At 43.4% G+C, this 20,000-nt stretch overlaps 1 protein-coding gene across 3 annotated transcripts in view; it reads left to right on the forward strand.

The window, feature by feature from the left end:
- LOC123506193 (schwannomin-interacting protein 1-like) overlaps positions 1-20,000 on the forward strand; it is a 43,882-nt gene that overhangs the window by 5,754 nt on the left and 18,128 nt on the right. For 2 of the 3 annotated variants that reach the window (XM_045258110.1, XM_045258108.1), the window contains exons 3-6: positions 1-130; positions 844-921; positions 1,370-2,482; positions 3,056-3,223. The exon at positions 1-130 is cut by the window's left edge and continues 91 nt beyond it. In XM_045258110.1, the coding sequence (XP_045114045.1) occupies positions 1-130; positions 844-921; positions 1,370-2,482; positions 3,056-3,223 (1,489 nt within the window). The remainder of the gene's footprint in view (positions 131-843; positions 922-1,369; positions 2,483-3,055; positions 3,224-20,000) is intronic. The other variant, XM_045258109.1, reaches the window with a different exon arrangement.

Raw genomic sequence — 20,000 nt, forward strand, 5'->3', positions numbered from 1 at the left:
AGCAAGCAGGAGCAGGACGTGACCGCAGCAGTCCTCGCCATTGCCAACAAGAATAACAACAACAATACCGCCAAGAGTTTCAATATCCCGACCTGCAAGACCCCGCAGTCCCACCTCATTATTAATACTGGTGAGATGTTTTGATGGTGCTCCCTCTGATCTTTGCCTCTTCTTCTTCCTCTTCTTCTTTTGGTCTCATTGTCTTTCTCTTTTTTTTTCTGATTTCTTGTTCGTGTTATTGTTTTGATTCCTTTTTCTTTTCCTTGCTCTGTTCTTGTTCTTGTTTTTTTTTGTTCTTGTTCTTCTTTTTCTCTTTCTTTTTCTTTCTTCTTCTTCTTCTTCTTCTTCTTCTTCTTCTTCTTCTTCTTCTTCTTCTTCTTCTTCTTCTTCTTCTTCTTCTTCTTCTTCTTCTTCTTCTTCTTCTTCTTCGTCTTCTTCTTTTCGCCTCATCTGCTTTGCATAACTTTCCTCCTTCAAGTCCATCAAACGATCTTTGATTCCTGGAAGATACAAATCGTATTTTGAAATTCTCTCTCTCTCTCTCTCTCTCTCTCTCTCTCTCTCTGATAAATACTGTTTTCAAAGGCCACATAGATGATTGTTCAGGTTTTTACTCGTATCTTTCCATTGATGACATACAATTTATGTTTAATCATCACTAGATTCATAAAACCACATTTACTGAGATCGATAATAGGAGTCAGTCGGAGAATTTACGGTCAGAGGTGGCAGGTGGAGGATATGTCCATACAGGGACTGACACGTGTAGTCCCAATGGCTTCCTGCACTAACCCTTGTATTCTTATGTTCTTATGACGGCTTCTTGTGTTCCATGCTTGGCAGTGAATGGCGGCGTTCTCATTGACTTGAACCATGGCATGACCACCTCGCTCTCCTTCTCCTCCCTGCCAGATCTCTCAGGTTAGTTCCTTCATTCCTTACCTCCCATCACCACCTCTATCTTCCTCATCCTTCTCCTTCTACTTCTACCATACTGCTGCTCTACTACTAGTACTACTACTGCTACTTCTACTCCTACTTCTACTCCTACTACTACTACTACTACTACTACTACTACTACTACTACTACTACCACCACCACTGCTACCACCACCACCACCACCACCACTACTACTGCTACCACTACTCTACTACTACTACTACTACTACCTACTACTATTACTACTACTCCTACTACTACTACTACTACTACTACTACTACTACTACTACTACTACTACTACTACTACTACTACTACTACTATTACTACTAGCTACTACTACTACTCAAAATAGGAAATGAAGCATCATCGTTGAGTCATGCCTAATATCGTTTACGTTTTCTAAATACTGCTCTCTGCTCTGTACAGAAAACGGGAGTTGTAGCAGTGACCGGTTGCATCATCCTTCCATCTCCTCGGGCGTCCAGCGTCCCACTCGCCTTCCCTTGTCTTCTTCCCTCGGCTCTCTCTCGTCCATTGACAACGATGAGTCAGATCTAGAGTCGTTCAGTTCACTGGAGGTAGACGTGACTCGCGGCCCAGACACTCCAGACCCTCGTGCTGTAAAAGACAGAAATTTGCTAGACTTTGAGGCTCTTGGTTCGTTGTGGCAGAAGCCGAATTGGAAGACTGCAGACTGTGACCCTTTCCTGCGTCCCACCAACGACCTCAGCCCTCACGCCCACGGCCTCTGCACCAACAATGTGAATGAGCTGAGGGAGTGCGGAGCCTTTGTGAAGAGTTTTTATGATAAACCCAAACTGCGGTTAGAGAGTGAGACGGTGTTGGCCAATGATCCTGGAGATGACAATGGCAACCTGAGGTGGTGTGCGGCCAGCAGCGGCAACAGTCCAGTGCAGGAGTTGTGTGACTCCCCCGCCGCCTCCCCGGACTACGCCTCCGAGGACGAGAACCCGTCTGACATTGAGCAGAAGATGGCAGAGACCAAGGTGAAGATGAACGACGCTATCTTGTCCAACGGAAAGGAGGAGCTGCAGCTGCACGGGAGGAAGCTGAAGCACTACATCAAGCACCGAGAGTTGCGGGAGTCCTGTGGCGCCGCTAGTAGCGTCGTGCTGGCCAACAACAACAACAACAACAATAACAACAGCCTCAAGCAGCAGCCAGGCACCCTGAAGCTTAGTGACACAGGCGCGGACGACGACAATCGGTACCGCGCCGTGCCGGAGAGCCCCATCGTGGACGCCTACGAGAAGGAGTGTCTGGACGTGCCAGAGAAGATGGTGCGCGAGCTGGAGACGCACACCAAAGAAGGCGGCGGCAGTGCCGACGACTTCATCCCCTGCAAGAAAGAAAAGATGGAGATCAACGAACTTCACAAAAAGTGTCGCAGTGTGGAAGGCGCTGGAGACGGCGCCGCCAACCCGCAGCCCCAGCCTACACCTTCCCAATGCCCAATCAGGAGGGTGGACGCTGGCGCTAATAAAGAAAACTCTGCTCCAAACGTCACTGATGTTGCAGGTAAGTTCCTCCTTGTCCTGTTGTGATGCAGTGTTTCACCTCAACGAGTACGCTCACCTCTACTGTAGATGTATAGTGTGTATGTGATGAGCCTCGTGCGGGATGTGTGTGTGTGTGTGTGTGTGTGTGTGTGTGTGTGTGTGTGTGTGTGTGTGTGTGTGTGTGTGTGTGTGTGTGTGTGTGTGTGTGTGTGTGTGTGTGTGTGTGTGTGATCCATCTGAGGCCGTCTACTGGTCAACCAGTCAGTCTTTTCACTCCGGAAAGAGCTCTGAGCTCATATTGACCAATCACGTATAGGACCACTTACACACCGCGCACCACACACCGAGACAGACAGACAGTGAGGCCACAGCCTCTCGTGTTATATCCTGTTCGTACCTACTTGCTGCCTGGTGAATAAGCACCATACATAAAAGGCTCACCAATTTGCCTCGCCGGTCATAGGACTAGAATCCTGAACCTTCTCACGCGTGTGTGTGTGTGTGTGTGTGTGTGTGTGTGTGTGTGTGTGTGTGTGTCATGCTCATTTCTAGGGTATGGTTAATCCTTCCCCCCTCCATCTCCTCCGGCCAGACAAACCCCGCGGGCCGCGTGTCAGTTACTGCGGCGTGGAGGCGGCGGCCCTGCGGCGAGACAGCCCCCAGCGGAGACGAGACCGAGTGGCACACAGGAGGTCGGTACCGCAAGCTTCACCCAGTCCAGCCGCTAGGGAGAGGGCCAAGCTGGGCTCCCCTGATGGTGGTGAGTACAGCATCCCTTCTCTCCCGCATGACGCCCGCGGGGAAAAAAAAAAAAAAAATGAATCCATGTCAAGTTCATTAAAGTAGGGTGCCAGTAGAGGCTTCCGTCTCACCGCGCCTCGGGACCCTCACGGCAGGAAAAGATGGAAATATTGATTGGTGTGTGTGTGTGTGTGTGTGTGTGTGTGTGTGTGTGTGTGTGTGTGTGTGTGTGTGTGTGTGTGAGAGAGAGAGAGAGAGAGAGAGTGTGTGTGACGCGTAGTTCAGCGGGATACATCACCTTCATAACAAAAGGCAGAGGGAGATTGGGATTGCCAGGCCCGCGTCCCCTCGCCATACAGGTCCCGAAGCCACGCAGCAAAACACTGAGGCGGGTCTTGCTTACGACACCACCCTCTGTCACTCACGTCCTAGCCACTTATGAGACGACGTGCACACATTGCTTGGCTAAGACTTTCGTACAAATCCTCAATAATGAACCGTCTAACCTCGCCTCATATCGTGGATGTTTTGCTAGTCGCTTTGTCTCTCCTGGCCGAATTTTTTTTTTTTTTATCAGTGGCACACGTGGCTGGGAAGGTTATGGCGTCGGCTTCAAACTGTGAGAACGGATGATGATAATATGGAAGATGAATGAGAGGGGAAAAACAAATAAAAATATAGAAATACAATATGTTAGAATATGTTAACGACTGGTAATTTCAGTTGGTTATTCATTTCTCCTTCATTTCTTCTCTTTTACAGTCATTCCTTATGTTACTTTCGTTACTTGAGAATTATAGTGTGTGTGTGTGTGTGTGTGTGTGTGTGTGTGTGTGTGTGTGTGTGTGTGTGTGTAATTCACCTCGGTCGTCTGCTGGTCACCCAGCCAGTCTTCTCCATTACGGAGCGACCTCAGAGCTCATAGACCGATCTTCGGGTAGGACTGAGACCACATCAACACACACCGGGAAAGCGAGGCCACAACCCCTCGAGTTACATCCCGTACCACTGCTAGGTGAACAGGGGCCACACATTAAGAGGTTTGCCCATTTGCCTCGCCGCTTACCGGGACTCGAACCCGGCCCTCTCGATTGTAAGTCGAGCGTGCTAACCACTACACTACCCGGTGTGTGTGTGTGTGTGTGTGTGTGTGTGTGTGTGTGTGTGTGTGTGTTTCTTTGCCATCAAGTCACAGTATTTCTCGTATTCATCCCTTCTTCTTCCTCTTAGTCATTCGTCACTACTTCCCGGAGACGTGACTAGAGACCTACTATTGAGCTGGAATGCATCAGCGCGCCACGCACCAAACACACAAAGCCTTTCTTGCCTCAGTGTGCTAATGAATATCCCTGGCTCGTATTCCGAAAAATCTAGTTCTCTCTGAGGAATTTTTCAAGGCCACAGAGATGAAGACTCATGTTCTCAAGGTTGTTTTCACATTAATTGCATTATATTCTTGTTAAACATTCACTATAATACGAAAATCCTTTTGAAAACTCCAGTAACCTTTGCTAGAGGCTTTTAAACTCACCAGAATCACACACACACAAAAAAAAAAAATGAATAAATAAATAAATAAACATGAGAAAAGACATGCTAGTGTTTTATGATATATCACTAGGAACATAAAAACACTTGAAATCTCTAATAGCCTTTGGTAGAATCTTTAAACAATCACTAAAATGACTAAAACACTTGAAAACCTGCTGAATCTCTTTTAACTATCACTAAAATGCAAGGAGACACTCTTAAAAATCCAAATAACTTCCGCTACAGGCTAGAATAACGAAAACAATCTTGAAAATGCCAAGAACTTTTGCTTTAACCTTTTTAAACTACGCCGAGAAAAACAGACACGAAAACTTACCATTAAAAAACCGTCATGATGAGAGAGCAAAGCGTTTCAAGTTACAAACCAGGACTTCACTGCAGCCAAGTTACAAAATACGTTGGCTTGGATCTTGAAAACACTAATAATTTTTTCCTATAACCTTTTTAAACTACGCTAAAAAAAAGAAACGCAAGAACTTACCTTTTAAAACAGTCTTGGTGAGAGAACAAAGCGCTCCAAGTTACAAAAGGGGACTTACTTCAGCCAGGCCAGGTTACAACTTACAAGATGCGTTGGGCGGGGGTGACTGGGTGAGGGGAATGAGGGCAGCGCGGGGTGTGCACGTGAGGCTGCGGATGCTGGCCAGCTTAGGGGAATTGGGTGAGTCAGCGTTATACAAGACATACGGGAGGGTACAGGGCTATGATGTTAGTGATGGAGGAGGAATCAGCAAGGGTATAGGTCGGGAAGGCAAGGAGGAGGAGGAGGAGGAGGAGGAGGAGGAGGAGGAGGAGGAGGAGGAGGAGAAAGAGAAGGACGATGATGTAGCTTAGGGCACAAAAACGAGGCAAAAAACGTGTGTGTGTGTGTGTGTGTGTGTGTGTGTGTGTGTGTGTGTGTGTGTGTGTGTGTGTGTGTGTGTGTGTGTGTGTGTGTGTGTATAAAGTAGTTTCTTTGCAAATTACCTTGGGGAAAGCTCGGGTCCTTTATTTCTTCTTCCATCCTAAATGACTAACCCTAATGATATTGTTAGCCATGTAAGCTTACTTAATGCGCTTACCTACGTAGAAGCGACGAAGCCCAAGAGAAAGATAAGAAAAACCACATACTTCTTTCTTCACCTTAGCGCTCCACCCACCTGTCTTCCCTCCACCGGTATTCTAAGTCTCCCTCTTCTTCCCTATTCTCTATTCTTTTCTGCTTTCCCGGGCATGGCACCTGGAAGTCTTCTCAAGGAAATATTCTAAGGCTTGTTTCAGAATTATTCACCATTTTTCAGAATTATCGATCAGTTTTTCAGGATTATCAATAGCTTTTCAAAATTATCGACGAGTTTTGAGGCTTGTTTTCAAAATTATTAACCTTTTATTCAGAATTATCGATGACTTTTTTAGAATTATCGACAACTTTTGAGGCTTGTTTCAGAATTATTGACCATTTTTCTTAATTATCGATCACTTTTTCATAATTTTTCGATCATTTTTGAGGCTTGGTCCAGAATTGTTGACCTTTTCCAGAATTAATAGTCTTTTTTCAGAACTTTTGAGCTTGTTCCAGAATAAGTGATCTTTTTTTTTTAATTATCGATGTATTTTGAGGCTTGTTTCAGAATTATTGATGATTATGCAGAATTTTCGATAACTTTTTTCGAATTACTGATCATTTTTCAGAATTATCGATAACTTTTAAGCTTATTTCAAAATTTTTTACCGTTTTTTAGAAATATCGATAAATTTCAAGGTTCATTTTAGAATTATCGAGAATTTTCCAGAATTTCAAGGCTTGCTTAATAATTATCGACCGCTTTTCCAGAATTATCGATAAATTTTGAGGCTTGTTTCAGAATTACCAATAAGTATTTCAGAATTTATCGGTGATTTTTCCGGAATTATCGATCATGTTCCCACAGGTTTACAGTTGCAATGACGACGACGCAAACACTCAGGCCTGGCTCAGAATCACTAGTCATATTTTCGCTGCAATGCAATGATCACACTACAAATACTAACGCCTTGCTTGCAAACATCGCGCTCGTGTTTCGTGGCGCTGGAGGGCGAGGCGACAGGTGTTTTCATGTGCGTGGTGTTCAGAATCTCAGTTATGAAAGTAGTATTTTGGCCATCGCAATTGCCAACTGTTAGGAATATCATTGTCCGAAGCTCGTGTGGGAAAACATCGATAGATCTCCTTTGTTTGTCTGTTTAACGCCAATCACTGCTGGACAGATTTCTCTTCAAAACGACTTGCAACCTTTCAAGCGCTTTCTCTTTTGTTGCATTCTTTTAAATACTGAAATAATCCGCTTTTTCTTTTTTCCATCGTCATGTAAACAATTTTTTTTTTTTGACAGTCCGGTGAATGTCAACAAAAAAGACGAGCATACCAATAAAAACATTCAAATAAAACCACACGATTATTGGTATTCAGTTCGAGAGTCTCTTACCAACACACGAGAATGCACAAACAGATTTAACTGTCAATACAAACAAGGAAGTGAAGGGAGAAACCGCAAAGACCCAGCAAGGCACGTGGGAAGCTTTAGACCTTCTCAGTAAGAATTTTTGTTCCGCATTCACGGTCTTCAGTTATGGCGGAGATCAGAGCGTGTGATGTTAGCTTGTTTAGTACAAGGACGAGCATGGTGGTGGTCTGGAGTAGATGGAACAGCTTAGGTCAGGAGAAGAGGGTCCACTTGCTAGGAGAGGGAAGGACATACGATTAGGATGATGGAGAAAGAATGTGTAAAGGAATAAGGAGAAGAATGTGTGTTGAGAGAAGGATGTGGTAGAGGGTGTGTGGTGGATGAAGAAATATGGTGAAGGATGTATGAGGAAAAATGACAGCGAAGGAAGCGTGATTAGGGTAATGAGAAAGGATGTATAAAGGAGTAAGGAGAAGGATGTGTAGTGAGAGAAGGATGCGGTAGATGTTGTGTGATGAAGGATGTATGAGGAACAGCGAAGGAAGTGTGATTAGGGTGATGGAGAAAGGATGTATATAGAAGAGTAAGGAGAAGGATGTGTAGTGAGAGAGGGAAGGATGCAGTAGAGGGTGTGTCGTGGATGAAGGAAGTGTGATGAAGGAAGTGTGATGAAGGGTGTATGAAGAAAGATGAGTTACCATATACCAGACCAGCAAAGGAAGTGTGATTAGGGTGATGGTTAAGGATGTGCATAGAGGAGTAAGGAGAAGGATGTGTGGTGAAAGAAGGATGCGGTAGAGGGTGTGTTGTGAACGAAGGAAGTGTGAGGAAATCTGAATGAGTGAGGAAGTATTGCGTAACTTGGAAGCGTTAGGACGACGCGAGCGAGGAGAATAAGGATCTCATTCAGAAACGTTACGGCGCCGTATCTTAACTACATTTAACAAGCTCTAGTGAACGTTATTGCGCTTTTCCAGGAAGTGTTCGCGACTCTAATGACAGTTTAACAAGAATTCTACATCACCAGCGGGAAAGGCAAGGATGGGAACCTGACTAATCATCTCTTTAGCCTTTGTAAACAGCCCTGTGATGTGAGGCCAAGGTGCTTCAATGGCTCTGATTTCTAAAACACCTGCTTGGACCTCCACTACTTCACAAATACTCTAGTTGAAGTTACACTGAATTTCCACGATGTTTTTTTTATGATTGTTATGACAGATTAACAACATTTCTACACTGCTAAAAGGAGAAACACTTGAGAATTCAACAAATCATCTTTGTGGCATTTGAAAATTGTCGCGGTGAGAGAGCAAAGCGTTTTAGAATACCTGCCAATATGAGAACCTGGGAGAAGGACGATTGCCAGGACAGGTATGAGTGTTTCCCCAGCCCAGATACCCCCAGGGAAGCGGATGTCGGATGGAGTGGCGAGCAGACAGCTGGTGACCACATCTTTAAAGGAATGCTCATAAAGGAGTCGATATTATGTGAGATCTAGGCAACGCTACGAGAGAGAGAGAGAGAGAGAGAGAGAGAGAGAGAGAGAGAGAGAGAGATCAAGGAAACTATTCATCTCCCTTTATCTATTGTTTTTTTTTTCTTTATGCAATATTTTCTTTCTTTTTATTTTGTAGCTTTTTCCTCTCGTATATTAGCTGTAGTTTCTTAGTTTCTACCCTCCGTGCCTTCTCCCTTCACACTGTAGCGGGTTATGTCGTAGTGCAGTTCAATTAACTCAGAGCATAGTTAATTAAGCTATAAAGGTGCATTGCTGCTTGAAATTCCCTTGCATTCACTTGTATTCGCTGGTACTTAACTCGTATCTAAGAAGGCACTGTATTGCCCTCACGCCAGCCACAGCCAGCGCCTCTCTTGATGCTCCGCAGAGGAATGTCGTGAGGTCTGTGTTTATTTGTTCAGCAAGAGCGGGAGCGAGATAAGTAAAAAGGATGCGTGTTACCAGATACAATTTTTTTTCTTTCCGTTGCACTTTTCCTGCTGCGCGCTCCCTCGTTAGGATGGCATCGGGGTAATGAAAGTACTGGAAGGATTGTCTTGGTTGCCTCCGTTGTTCTCTTCTGAATGGAAAGAGTAATACTTCGCTCTACACACGTTAATGAAAGCAACAGGAGGGGAAGGGGCAGGGAAGAAGGAAGGGAGGGAGGAGGAGAGGGAAGAAGGCCAAGTGGGCAGCGAGTGTCGGCAGGTCGCGTCTGGCACTCCTCTGCTACTCCCCTCACTGCCAGACGCCGGAAGAAGCCCACAAACCCCACACATTATCGTGCATTGCCCTGACCAGCTCATATCGAGAGAGGCTAACCAGAATGTACGCAGACGCTTTCCTTTCATTCCTAACCTTACTGTCGACCTCACGTCAAGATTCTAACAGTGGACAATGGTTGGAAACGTACTTGCCGCGAGCTGTATTCATTCAGCGAGTCCCCTCAAACCAGGACGGTGCCGGAAGCTTCGCCCAAAGTGTTGTACTGGCCATAGGGTGACACTGGCACTGCTAATATTAAGGGATGAGGCCGCGCCAAGACGTTAAGTTGAAGACGGTCCATCGCGCGCGGGTACATAATATTCTGTGCCACTAGCTCTTGTACCTCTTGCGAGACGAGAGCTTAGTAGTGCTCCAGTGTCTCATTGGCGGTAATGGTGTGTATTGCTGTGTCGCAGGAGCCTTGAGTGCACTGCGAGGCCCCGCTGCCCGAGTAGTGAAAGTTAGAGTCGTGGAAGTGTGTACGAAAAATTGGTATAAATCGCGCCTTGCAACATAGAAAATGGCCTCGAGGATTAGATGCAAGTATAGCGGTGACAACACGGCCACTCCTTAGGAACCTTATAAGGAGCCTGGGTACCTCTAGAAAGCTTGTATGATATGAGTGAGTGAAAGTGTCCTGTGGAGTAGGTGTGTGGTGTCCCTACGGTGACTTACAGTGCCTGGAGGGGTGTGGCTTGGCTGATGGGGGAGCCAGTCAAGCCTTGATAAGAGAAGACCATCGTGCATTGTCACACACCACCGACACCTAACCAGGATTACTGACAATATTGGCGGAAAGTAACGGGAAGCTACGTGTACAGCCACTGATGAATAAGATTGTTGGAAAAGAAGGTGTTGTTGATAGTGAACAAAACAGAGAGAGAGGGACCAGGAAACACTCGCGCACTGACACTATCTTCGTTATCTCTCGTCGGTGTTTTCTTTTTATTGTTTGTTTATTTTTACAGCAAGATCCGTTAGCGTCATCCTGCTCTTTGATATTCATTGTAACTTTATTAATCTATTTATGTATTCATTTACTCACTTGATCCTTTTAGCATTCATTGGTTCTGTGTTGTTATGCTGTGCGGCATGGCTGTGGTGTGCTGTGTCTGTGGTGTGTTGTGCTGGTGAGGTTAGATCAGGTTTCATGACACATTGAGTGGTTGCGTCGTGATGTAAGTGATGAAATGGTAGAGTTGTGATGACAGGGTGATAGAGTGTGGTCAGATTAACCCCCTTTAGTACTAGGACGCATTTGTACCACGATTTTGGGTACGATTAGACGATTTTATTTACATTAGGGAGGATTTATAGAGGTCAGAAGATTAATAGCCAGAATCTTCACTATTTGAATACCCACATAAATTTCTGAAACTGTATATAATCACTAGATAGTAAGCACAATGAATATGAAAACGCGTTACAACACTGAAAAGGTTAGGGTAGGTGTTGTGTACGCTCCGTGGTGTGGCTGTGACGTGCTGTGTCTGGTGATAAGATAGTGCTGAGTTGCTGTGACAGAGCTGAGTGTTGTTATATTAGATTAGGCGTGGGTGTACTGCATGCTGTGTAGGTGTGGCTGTGACGTGCAGTGTGTTAGTGATGGTTAGATAGTTCAGAGCTGCGGGTTGAGTCAAGAAGCCTTAGTCCTGCTCACCACCACCACCACCACCGCCGCCACTGAATCATTTCCTGGCACGGGCGCCTTAAGTCGTCATCGTCTTACAGAGAATCCTGAGTGACGCTGCCTCGTATTCTGAAACTTATCACATCACGATTTTTAAAAGACCAAGGAGATTATCAAATATGTTCTCGTGGATGTTTTGCCCATAAATTTTACATAATACGTGTTAAACTATCATTAGAAATCATGAAAACACCCTTGACAGCAGAAATAATTTCCTAGAGAGCGTGACAAACTATTATTAGAAACGTTAATGCATCAGAAAACATCTACTGCTTCATTATCACTAGAATCACGAAAATACTTGAAAACACTAATGATATTCCTAACAAAGATAGATAACTTCCTTTACGTTCTGTTGAACGAAAATACATGTAAACGCAAATTAAGTATTCCCTAGAACCTGTTATATTGTCACTCCCATAAAAAAAACATAAGAAAACACCAGTGTCTCTTAGAACCTCTTAAAATTGTCGCTACCACCACGAAAACACATGAAAACCTCAATAACTATCCGTAGAACCTGTTATATTGGCACTACTATCAGGAAAACCAATTAAAACCTGAATAGATATCCTTAGAACTCGTTATATTGTCATTACCACCAGGAAAAAACATGGAAAGGCTAATAAGTATCCCTTAGAACTTGTTATATTGTCGCTACCACTACGAAAACGCATGAAAACTCTAATAAGTATCTTAAGAACCTGTTATATTGTCACTACCACCACGAAAACACATGAAAACCCACAAATAAATATCCTTAGAACTCGTTATATTGCCACTACCGCCACGAAAACTTATGGAAACACCACTGTCTCACTTAGAACGTGTTAAATTGTCTCTACGAACACACAAAAACACCAATAACTCCCCAGACAACTGGCTAAATGATTATAAGTATCATAAAAAATAACTCGTGAAATTCCCATTAACTTGTACAAGAGCGAGTTAAACCATAGCAAACAATCATTTGAAAACTACCCCCAGTAACTTCCACTAGAGCGTGTTAAAAGTTGTCACGGTAAGACGCCGAGACGTTTGAGAATGCGAGGTTGACATAATGCGACAGAAATAACAGCCAGCTTGGTGGGGTTCGCGTGAAGACCAGAGGGAATATTTTTTTTAACTTGTAACATTTGTAGAAGCTATTTTTTTGTGGCAGTGATGGCATACCCGAACACCTCTCTCTCTCTCTCTCTCTCTCTCTCTCTCTCTCTCTCTCTCTCTCTCACACACACACACACATGTATGAAAAGGCTCAGAATTCCTTGCAGATATGTTTAAACAGAAAGAAATAAGCCGAATAAGAGAAAGAGAAAGAGAGAGAAAAGAAACGAGAAGGAATAGAATAAAAAAAGAAAGATAATAAGCATGAAGAGGAGGAGGAGGAGGTGGAGGAGTTGAATACGTTCTTTATCACTTTATCTTCCTCCAGACGCTTGTTGTAAGTGTGGTGGTGAGCGTCGTCTGCCCTGCTGGTGCTTGTGGTGGTGGTGGTGGTGGTGGTGGTAGCGGTGGTGGTGGTGGTGGTGGTGGTTGTGGTGCTTGTGGTGGTGGTAGTAGGAGAGTTGTTGAGACTTTTATGCGAGTTTCTCTATCGCATTATTTTTATCGTGTTCGTAAAAGGAGAGACGTGAAGGAGCTTATGACTGTGGTGAACAAAAGAATAAGGAAAGGAGGATGTGAAGAACGTTTTGCTTCACTTCCTCCTCCTCCTCCTCCTCCTCCTCCTCCTCCTCCTCCTCCTCCTCTTTTCCTCCTTTTCCTCCTTCTTATTCTATATTTATTCCTTTTCGTTCATAAATTTCCCTACTTAGCATGTTTCCAAAGATTACAGAGCGTTTTGAGAGAGAGAGAGAGAGAGAGAGAGAGAGAGAGAGAGAGAGAGAGAGAGAGAGAGAGAGAATGTATGTCATGAAGCCAAAGTGAAAATAGGTTTCATTAACGAAGACAAAGCTACATGAAAAAGAATGAGTGACTGAGTGAGATATTAACGTGAGAAGCAGGTTGGGGGAGGAGAGGAACAGGGAGGGAGGGAAGGTCAAGGAGGCTGGGTAGGTCTTTGGAGGTCAGGCAAAAAGGTCACATAAACACATATCGTATTACCTCCCCCTTTCCTCTATGACATGTCAACCACCTCTACCCGTCCTCCTCGCTGAGCCTCACACTTACACACACACACACACACACACACACACACACACACACACACACACACACACACACACACACACACACACACACACTACTAGGTGTTTAATTATAACATTAGGGCACACCTTTCTCTTGTTTACATCTAGCATTGTCACATCTATGAAAATTTACACAATGAACGAGTAATGAAAGCAGTATGGCGCGCCTTTCTCCTCCTTTACGTACATGAACATGGCTTTCTTCCTTCCCAATGAGAAATAATAGCTGTAGATTAACATTTTCTGATAGTGTATGTATTTTTTGCTCTATGTAGTAGTGTGGTACTGTTTAAGCTCTCCCCAACAAGTCACAGTAGTACTTTACATTCTTTTCTCCCCTTTTACGAGTATGCTATTACCAGTAAACATTTGTACCCTTCCCTATAAATAATGGTAGATGTTTATGATATCTCTCTCTTCGTTTATGCCGATGTTAGTTTTCTTTAATAGTTGGTGTTGCGAACTGTGGTGAAATTAAAGTTGCTGCTCGAGATTTACTATTCATTTATATTCTCTGCCTCGTGCTGCCGCTCCCTGGCACTCCTACACTCCTACACTGTTGGCACTCAGACCTCAGTACCAAGTGGGAGTGTCACAGACCAACGCGTGGTAGTCTCTTATCTTCTCGGATTTAGTTATGAATCTCAGTCTTCAAGCGTTTTCTTCTCCCATTTAGACTATATTCAAAGTCCACATAGATAATTAGCTGGATTTTCCAGTGTTTTCTCCGCTAATAATGTAGAAATGTTGTTAATCTGTCTGTAGAACCACAAAAACGTCCATAAAAATTTCAACTACAGCCTTTTGAAAGTTATCGAGTTGCGGCGTGAAAGTGCTTGACAATATGGTTTTTAGGTACGTGTTTTGAAAGGCCACAGAGATGGAAATTTAGATTCCCTCACGTCCTGGTTCCAGCAATAACAGATTATGGACCTCGTGTACTCGCATGGGGAAGAGGAAGAAAGATATGTAGATGTGGGTGTGTGTGAATGGATGAGTGAATATGTGCGTGAGTGGAAGAGTGGATGAGGGTGGATGTGAGGGCGTGCAGGGCATAGTGGGTACCTTACGTGAGGCAGGAGGGTGTGGTAAGTAGAGCAAGGAAAGGAGAAGGGAACCGAACACACAAGCAGCCCGTGCAAGTCTTCGCTCCCTCTTTCAATGCAGGCCACCACCACCACCACCACCACTACTACTACCACTACCTCCCTTCAACTTCAAATCAGCAACACAACAGCATCCGCGCATTTCGAAGCATTCCCTTGACATGTTTATGACCGAGCATTATTTCTTTCCCGAAATTCTCGAAGTAGGAGTGAATTCGTAGTAATGTCTCAAGGAGCAAGGCTGTTCGGGGTGCTAGAGGCGACTGGCAACTTCACCAATTGATGTTGATGTCTGTTTGGTGAATGGTGACGACAGACCATCCTGCCTTTCTCCTGCCAAACGGGAGTTCACTGTAGAGGGGAGATAAGGGGAGCAAAAACTGTGTTCCTAAACGTTTCAAACTCGTATCTCAATTTCTTTTTAACAAGCTTAACTGGAAGTTCTTGGGATGTACAAAGCGTGTCTGAATGATTCTAATGATAGGTTTACAGTCTATAATGGAAGTTACTGGGATTTATAAGGCTGCTTTCATGATTCTGACAGAGTTCGGTAGAGTATTTAGCAATTTTTATGTTTTCGTGGTTCTAATGAGAGTTTAACTGGCTGTATTGAAGGTACTGAGATTGTCAAGTGTTTTCGTGAAATTTGCAAAATCACGAGGATAAATAAGACATAAAACGTTTGAAAATACGGTACTAATAGATGAATAAAGCTTTTCAAAATGCACGTGCGAGTATAAGCGTTTGTATACCGGAAACGGATACAGGCTATGATGGAAGTTACTGGGATCTATCTCTCTCTCTTTCATGGTGCTGACAGAGTTTGGCAGGATATCTAGCAGTTGTTGGCTTTCTAATGATGCTTTCCCGGTTCTAGTGAGAGTTTAACTGGGTGATTGTCAAGTGTTTTCATGATTCTAGCCTTAGTTTAACACGAAAACTGCAAAATCACGTGGAAAAAGAAGATATAAAACGCTTGAAAATACAGTACTAATAGGAGAACAAAGCCTTTTAAAATGTACGTGACAGCATAAGCGTTTGTATACCGGAAACGGATGCATGTGAAAGAAAATGCATTACAAGTGAAAATCTACCACAAAATACGAACCCATAACTAAACATTGACTGGTCGCACACTACACTAACTGAATGGAAAATTAGATACAGCATAGAGAAAGAACGTCCTTTTGCTACTAGTGTTTATAGGAAAGGGTGGAAACGTTGTGTGTGTGTGTGTGTGTGTGTGTGTGTGTGTGTGTGTGTGTGTGGTGACGTATAGTTTGTTTAATGTTGATGGAGGGTTTGGGAAGGCCGGGGGAAGAATGTGCAAGGTCTTAGAAAGCATCTCTTTTGTACATATAAAGAGGAGGACTGTGAAGTGCAAGGAACGGACAAGGACAAGTGTGGGGGCCGTGTGGGAAGAGAGGACTCTGTGTGTGTGTGTGTGTGTGTGTGTGTGTGTGTGTGTGTGTGTGTGTGTGTGTGTGTGATAGAGGGAGAGGGGAATAGGTGAGTAAAAAAAAAGTATGGAGTTGGAATGAACGATATAACAGATGTGAGAGAGACACTGACACACACACACACACACACACACACACACACACACACAGAGAGAGAGAGAGAGAGAGAGAGAGAGAGAGAGAGAGAGAGAGAGAGAGAGAGAGAGAGAGAGAGAGATGCTAAAAAAAAGCGAATACGGAAAAACAAATAGGAAAAAGTTACGCTTGATTATATGAGAGAGAGAGAGAGAGAGAGAGAGAGAGAGAGAGAGAGAGAGAGAGAGAGAGAGAGAGAGAGAGAGAGAGAGAGAGAGAGAGAGAGAGAGAGAGAGAGAGCAAAACGGTTAGGGTATATTTGTCTGACTTAATTAGGTTAGCTTATAATAGTGTGCATCTTGGAAGGATAGGCGGGATAACTAAACCTAACCTAACCCAAGCTGTGACGTCCCTGGCCAAATATAGTCCCGGAAAGAGGTGAGGGAAGGCGCGATGAGCCCTGAGCTGTGACGCCATGCAGTGCCTCTAGCCTGTTCATGTGGCAGCGGATATGCTTCTGACGTCACTCATTCCACCGCCCTGGGCATTCCCTTCTCCGCCAGACGCTTCCTGTTTGTCCCATGGGAGCCCTCCGGCAGTCTGCCCAGTTGAACACACCAATTACTTCCATTGCAGCCTGTTCACTTGTCTCTAGTATCATGAAAACACCAATTACTTCCACTGCATCCTGTTCACTTATCGCTTGTATCATGAAAACGCTAATTATTTCCACTGCAGCTCTTCATTTATCGCTAGTATCATGAAAATGCCAATTACTTCCACTGTAGCCTGTGTTCACTTGTCTCTAGTATCATGAAAATGTTGATTGTTTTCACTGCAGTCTGTTCACTTATCGCTAGTGTCATGAAAACGTTGATTATTTCCACTGCAGCCTGTTCATTTATCTCTAGTATCACGAAAACACTTGAAAAATCCACATCTTTCACAGAATCATGTTAAACTATCATTAGAATCATGAATACATTTGGAATTTTAGTTTATATTATTAACCCTTTGAGTACCATGAAGGTTTTCCATATTCATTCTGTTTACTACTTTTGTTTACACCTTCAGAACTTATGTCGGGGATTTAAATAGTGAAGACCTTGGCCATTAATTTTCTGACATCTAGTGTTCCTTCCTAATGTCAATATAATGGTCTACTTGTACAAAAATCTCGAGGTAAAAATGTTGTCTAGTATTGAAGGGGTGAAAGGTTATTAAACTATCATCCTAATCATAAATACACTTGACAACCCCAGTATCTACTATCATAACCTGTTTTAGCTATCACTGGAATCGGAATAATCAGAGAAAAATATCTACTAAAACCTGTAAGTGAATCACTAATTAGGAAAACGCTTGAAAATCCTTGATAGAAACTAGGAAACTCCCTTTAATCTAGGAAAATGTCATCGCAAGTACAGTAAACATCCGTGTAGGTTTAGGCGCATTAGTTAGTAAGCTGTGTTTTAGAGGTACAAGGAAAGCTGTTAGGTTAGGTTAGATAGCAGGGTTCTAGGGCTATTAGGAAAGCTGTTAGTTAAGTTAGGTTAGATAGTAGTGTTATTTAGCCATCAGAAAAGCTGTTAGTTAGTTAGCTTAGTTGTGTTTCAGGGCTATTACAAAAGCTATTAGGTTAGATAAGGTTAGATAGCAGTGTTCTAGGGCTATTAGGAAAGCTGTTAGTTAGGTTAGCTTAGTTGTGTTTTTTTTTTTTATTTATACCATGTGGGCTTTTGGGCTTTTCATGGGAATTTATGGGCTAAAGGGGATACTTTTTTTGGGTACCTCTTATCTTAAAACCCACCCGCTAGGAAACCGTTGCCCCGAGTAAGGTAGCCCAACCTACACTCGGACCGTGAGCAGGATTCGAACCCGTGCGCTTGGAGACCTCTCGGACCCCAAAACACGCATGGTTCCACTGTACCAGGGCTATTACGAAAGCTATTAGGTTAGTTTAGATGGCAGTGTTTCAGGGCTTTCAACATAGCTATTAGTTAGGCAGCAGTGTTTCAGGGTCACCAGGTGAGCTATCAGTTACACAACACTGGGGACACTTGAACATACAACACGTCTGTCTCAGTGCCGCAGTGGTGTCCAAGGAAGGTGATGGAGTGAACGGTGATTGACAGAATGAGTCTTGATTGTTGGCAGACCCCACGACCAGTCAATTGATTATTAACTTCACCCGTACTCTAAGCCTCCCCTCTCTCTCTCTCTCTCTCTCTCTCTCTCTCTCTCTCTCTCTCTCTCTCTCTCTAACCCCCAGGAGTGTCTCGTGTTACCCTGAGCAACGAAGAGAGAGAGAGAGAGAGAGAGAGAGAGAGAGAGAAAAGACCTAATATTTCTTCAAACCAAAAGCGTTTACTCCTAATGTCGTTGTTTAGTCCTACTCCATTCACTCTTCCCTTCCACGTGGAGTATTGGTCTTTGTGTCTGGTTCCCTTTTATTTATCCTTTATTCATCTCTGGACAGTCGTGATTAGATTCAGTTATTTTGTCTTGTAACCGTCTACCATGTCTGACCTTCACTTTGAGTCATATTTTAATCTCCACAGCTCCTACTCTTTATTCTTGACTTATTATTCCTTACATTCCTTCATTAGCCTCTTACTCTCTTTGTTCCCTTTGTACCTTATGTTCATTCCCGTACGTCTGTTTCATTTTAATCCTCGCGACGTCTCCCTTTTCTTCCTTCCTTTTCTATTCCTTTAATTCGTTCATTTACGTCTCATTTTATTTCCTACGGTTTCTCTTCTTTCCTTCATTCACTTCCTATTCCTTTTGTTAGTTCGTTTGAGTGTCATAATCTTCACATATTTTCTCTTTCTTTCTTCTTTTCAATCAATTTTGTCTGTTCATTTACGTCTAATCTTAATCATCATCTTTCTTTCACTCTTCATCCTTTGCGTCCCTTCCTTCGTCTTTTTTATCAAACATCCTTTACTTCAGATCATGTTTCTTACCACAAGCAGCGTCGCAGGAGCCAACAAGTCTGCTTCTGTTTCCTCGTTCTTGCTCCTGCAGTAAAAATTAAAAGTTAGGAGAAGGGAGTTTAGAAGTTAAGAGGAGGAGTTTCGAGTTAGGAGGGAGGTGGCTAGAGGAAGGAGAGAGGAAGTATCGAGGAAAGGTTAAGGTGAAGAGGATAAGTTAAGAGGAAGAGGTTGGGGTCAGTAGGATAAAAAGATTGGATTCAGGAAGACGCAGCTTAGTGTTAAACCTCCCTTTACTTGCTCTTCTTACCCCTTTCACGGTCTTCTAACCTTCGTAATCCTCATTAGTATCATAAGTCACGTCCTTTACCCTGTTATCCCCTCGTCTTTCAGTCTTTCCGTCTTTCATAGTTACCCTTCGCTCGTCGTTCTCTGTCACTTGCTCCCCCCTTCCTTTCTCCCCCACTCCCTTCAGAGAGAGAGAGAGAGAGAGAGAGAGAGAGAGAGAGAGCAGTTGTAAGTGTTACGATGACTCAGTTTCATGACTCACGGCTTTGGATTCCAACACAAGTGACTGTGACCGTGAGAATCCCCTGTTATTTATGTCATTTGTATGTTGTTTTCTCTCCATCCAACATTAGAATTAGACACTTGTTCATCCTTTTCACTTGCACGACAGCAAACAATGCCTCGTTTGTTTAATACTTCCCTGGACATTCAAATCGTTCTAGTTTTCCTGCAGTTTTGAGAGCATCCTGTAGTGTGTCAGAGAGAGAGAGAGAGAGAGAGAGAGAGAGAGAGAGAGAGAGAGAGAGATGATTCAAAGAGAAGTCCTGAGATCGAGTTAACATTGCCTTGCATCAGTCAAGGCCGCTCAGAGGAACACAAAGGAAGAACGAATACCGAATACTAGCAGACTGTTGGTCCTTAGGTGGCTGTGACGTATTCTTCTTCTTCTTCTTATTATTATTATTTATATTATTATTATTATTATTATTATTATTATTATTATTATTATTATCATTATTATTATTATCATCATCATTATCATTATCAATATTGTTATTATTATTATTATTATTATTATTATTATTATTATT

The sequence above is a fragment of the Portunus trituberculatus genome, chromosome 19, assembly GCF_017591435.1.
Source record: "Portunus trituberculatus isolate SZX2019 chromosome 19, ASM1759143v1, whole genome shotgun sequence".
Classification (NCBI taxonomy): Eukaryota; Metazoa; Arthropoda; class Malacostraca; order Decapoda; family Portunidae; genus Portunus; species Portunus trituberculatus.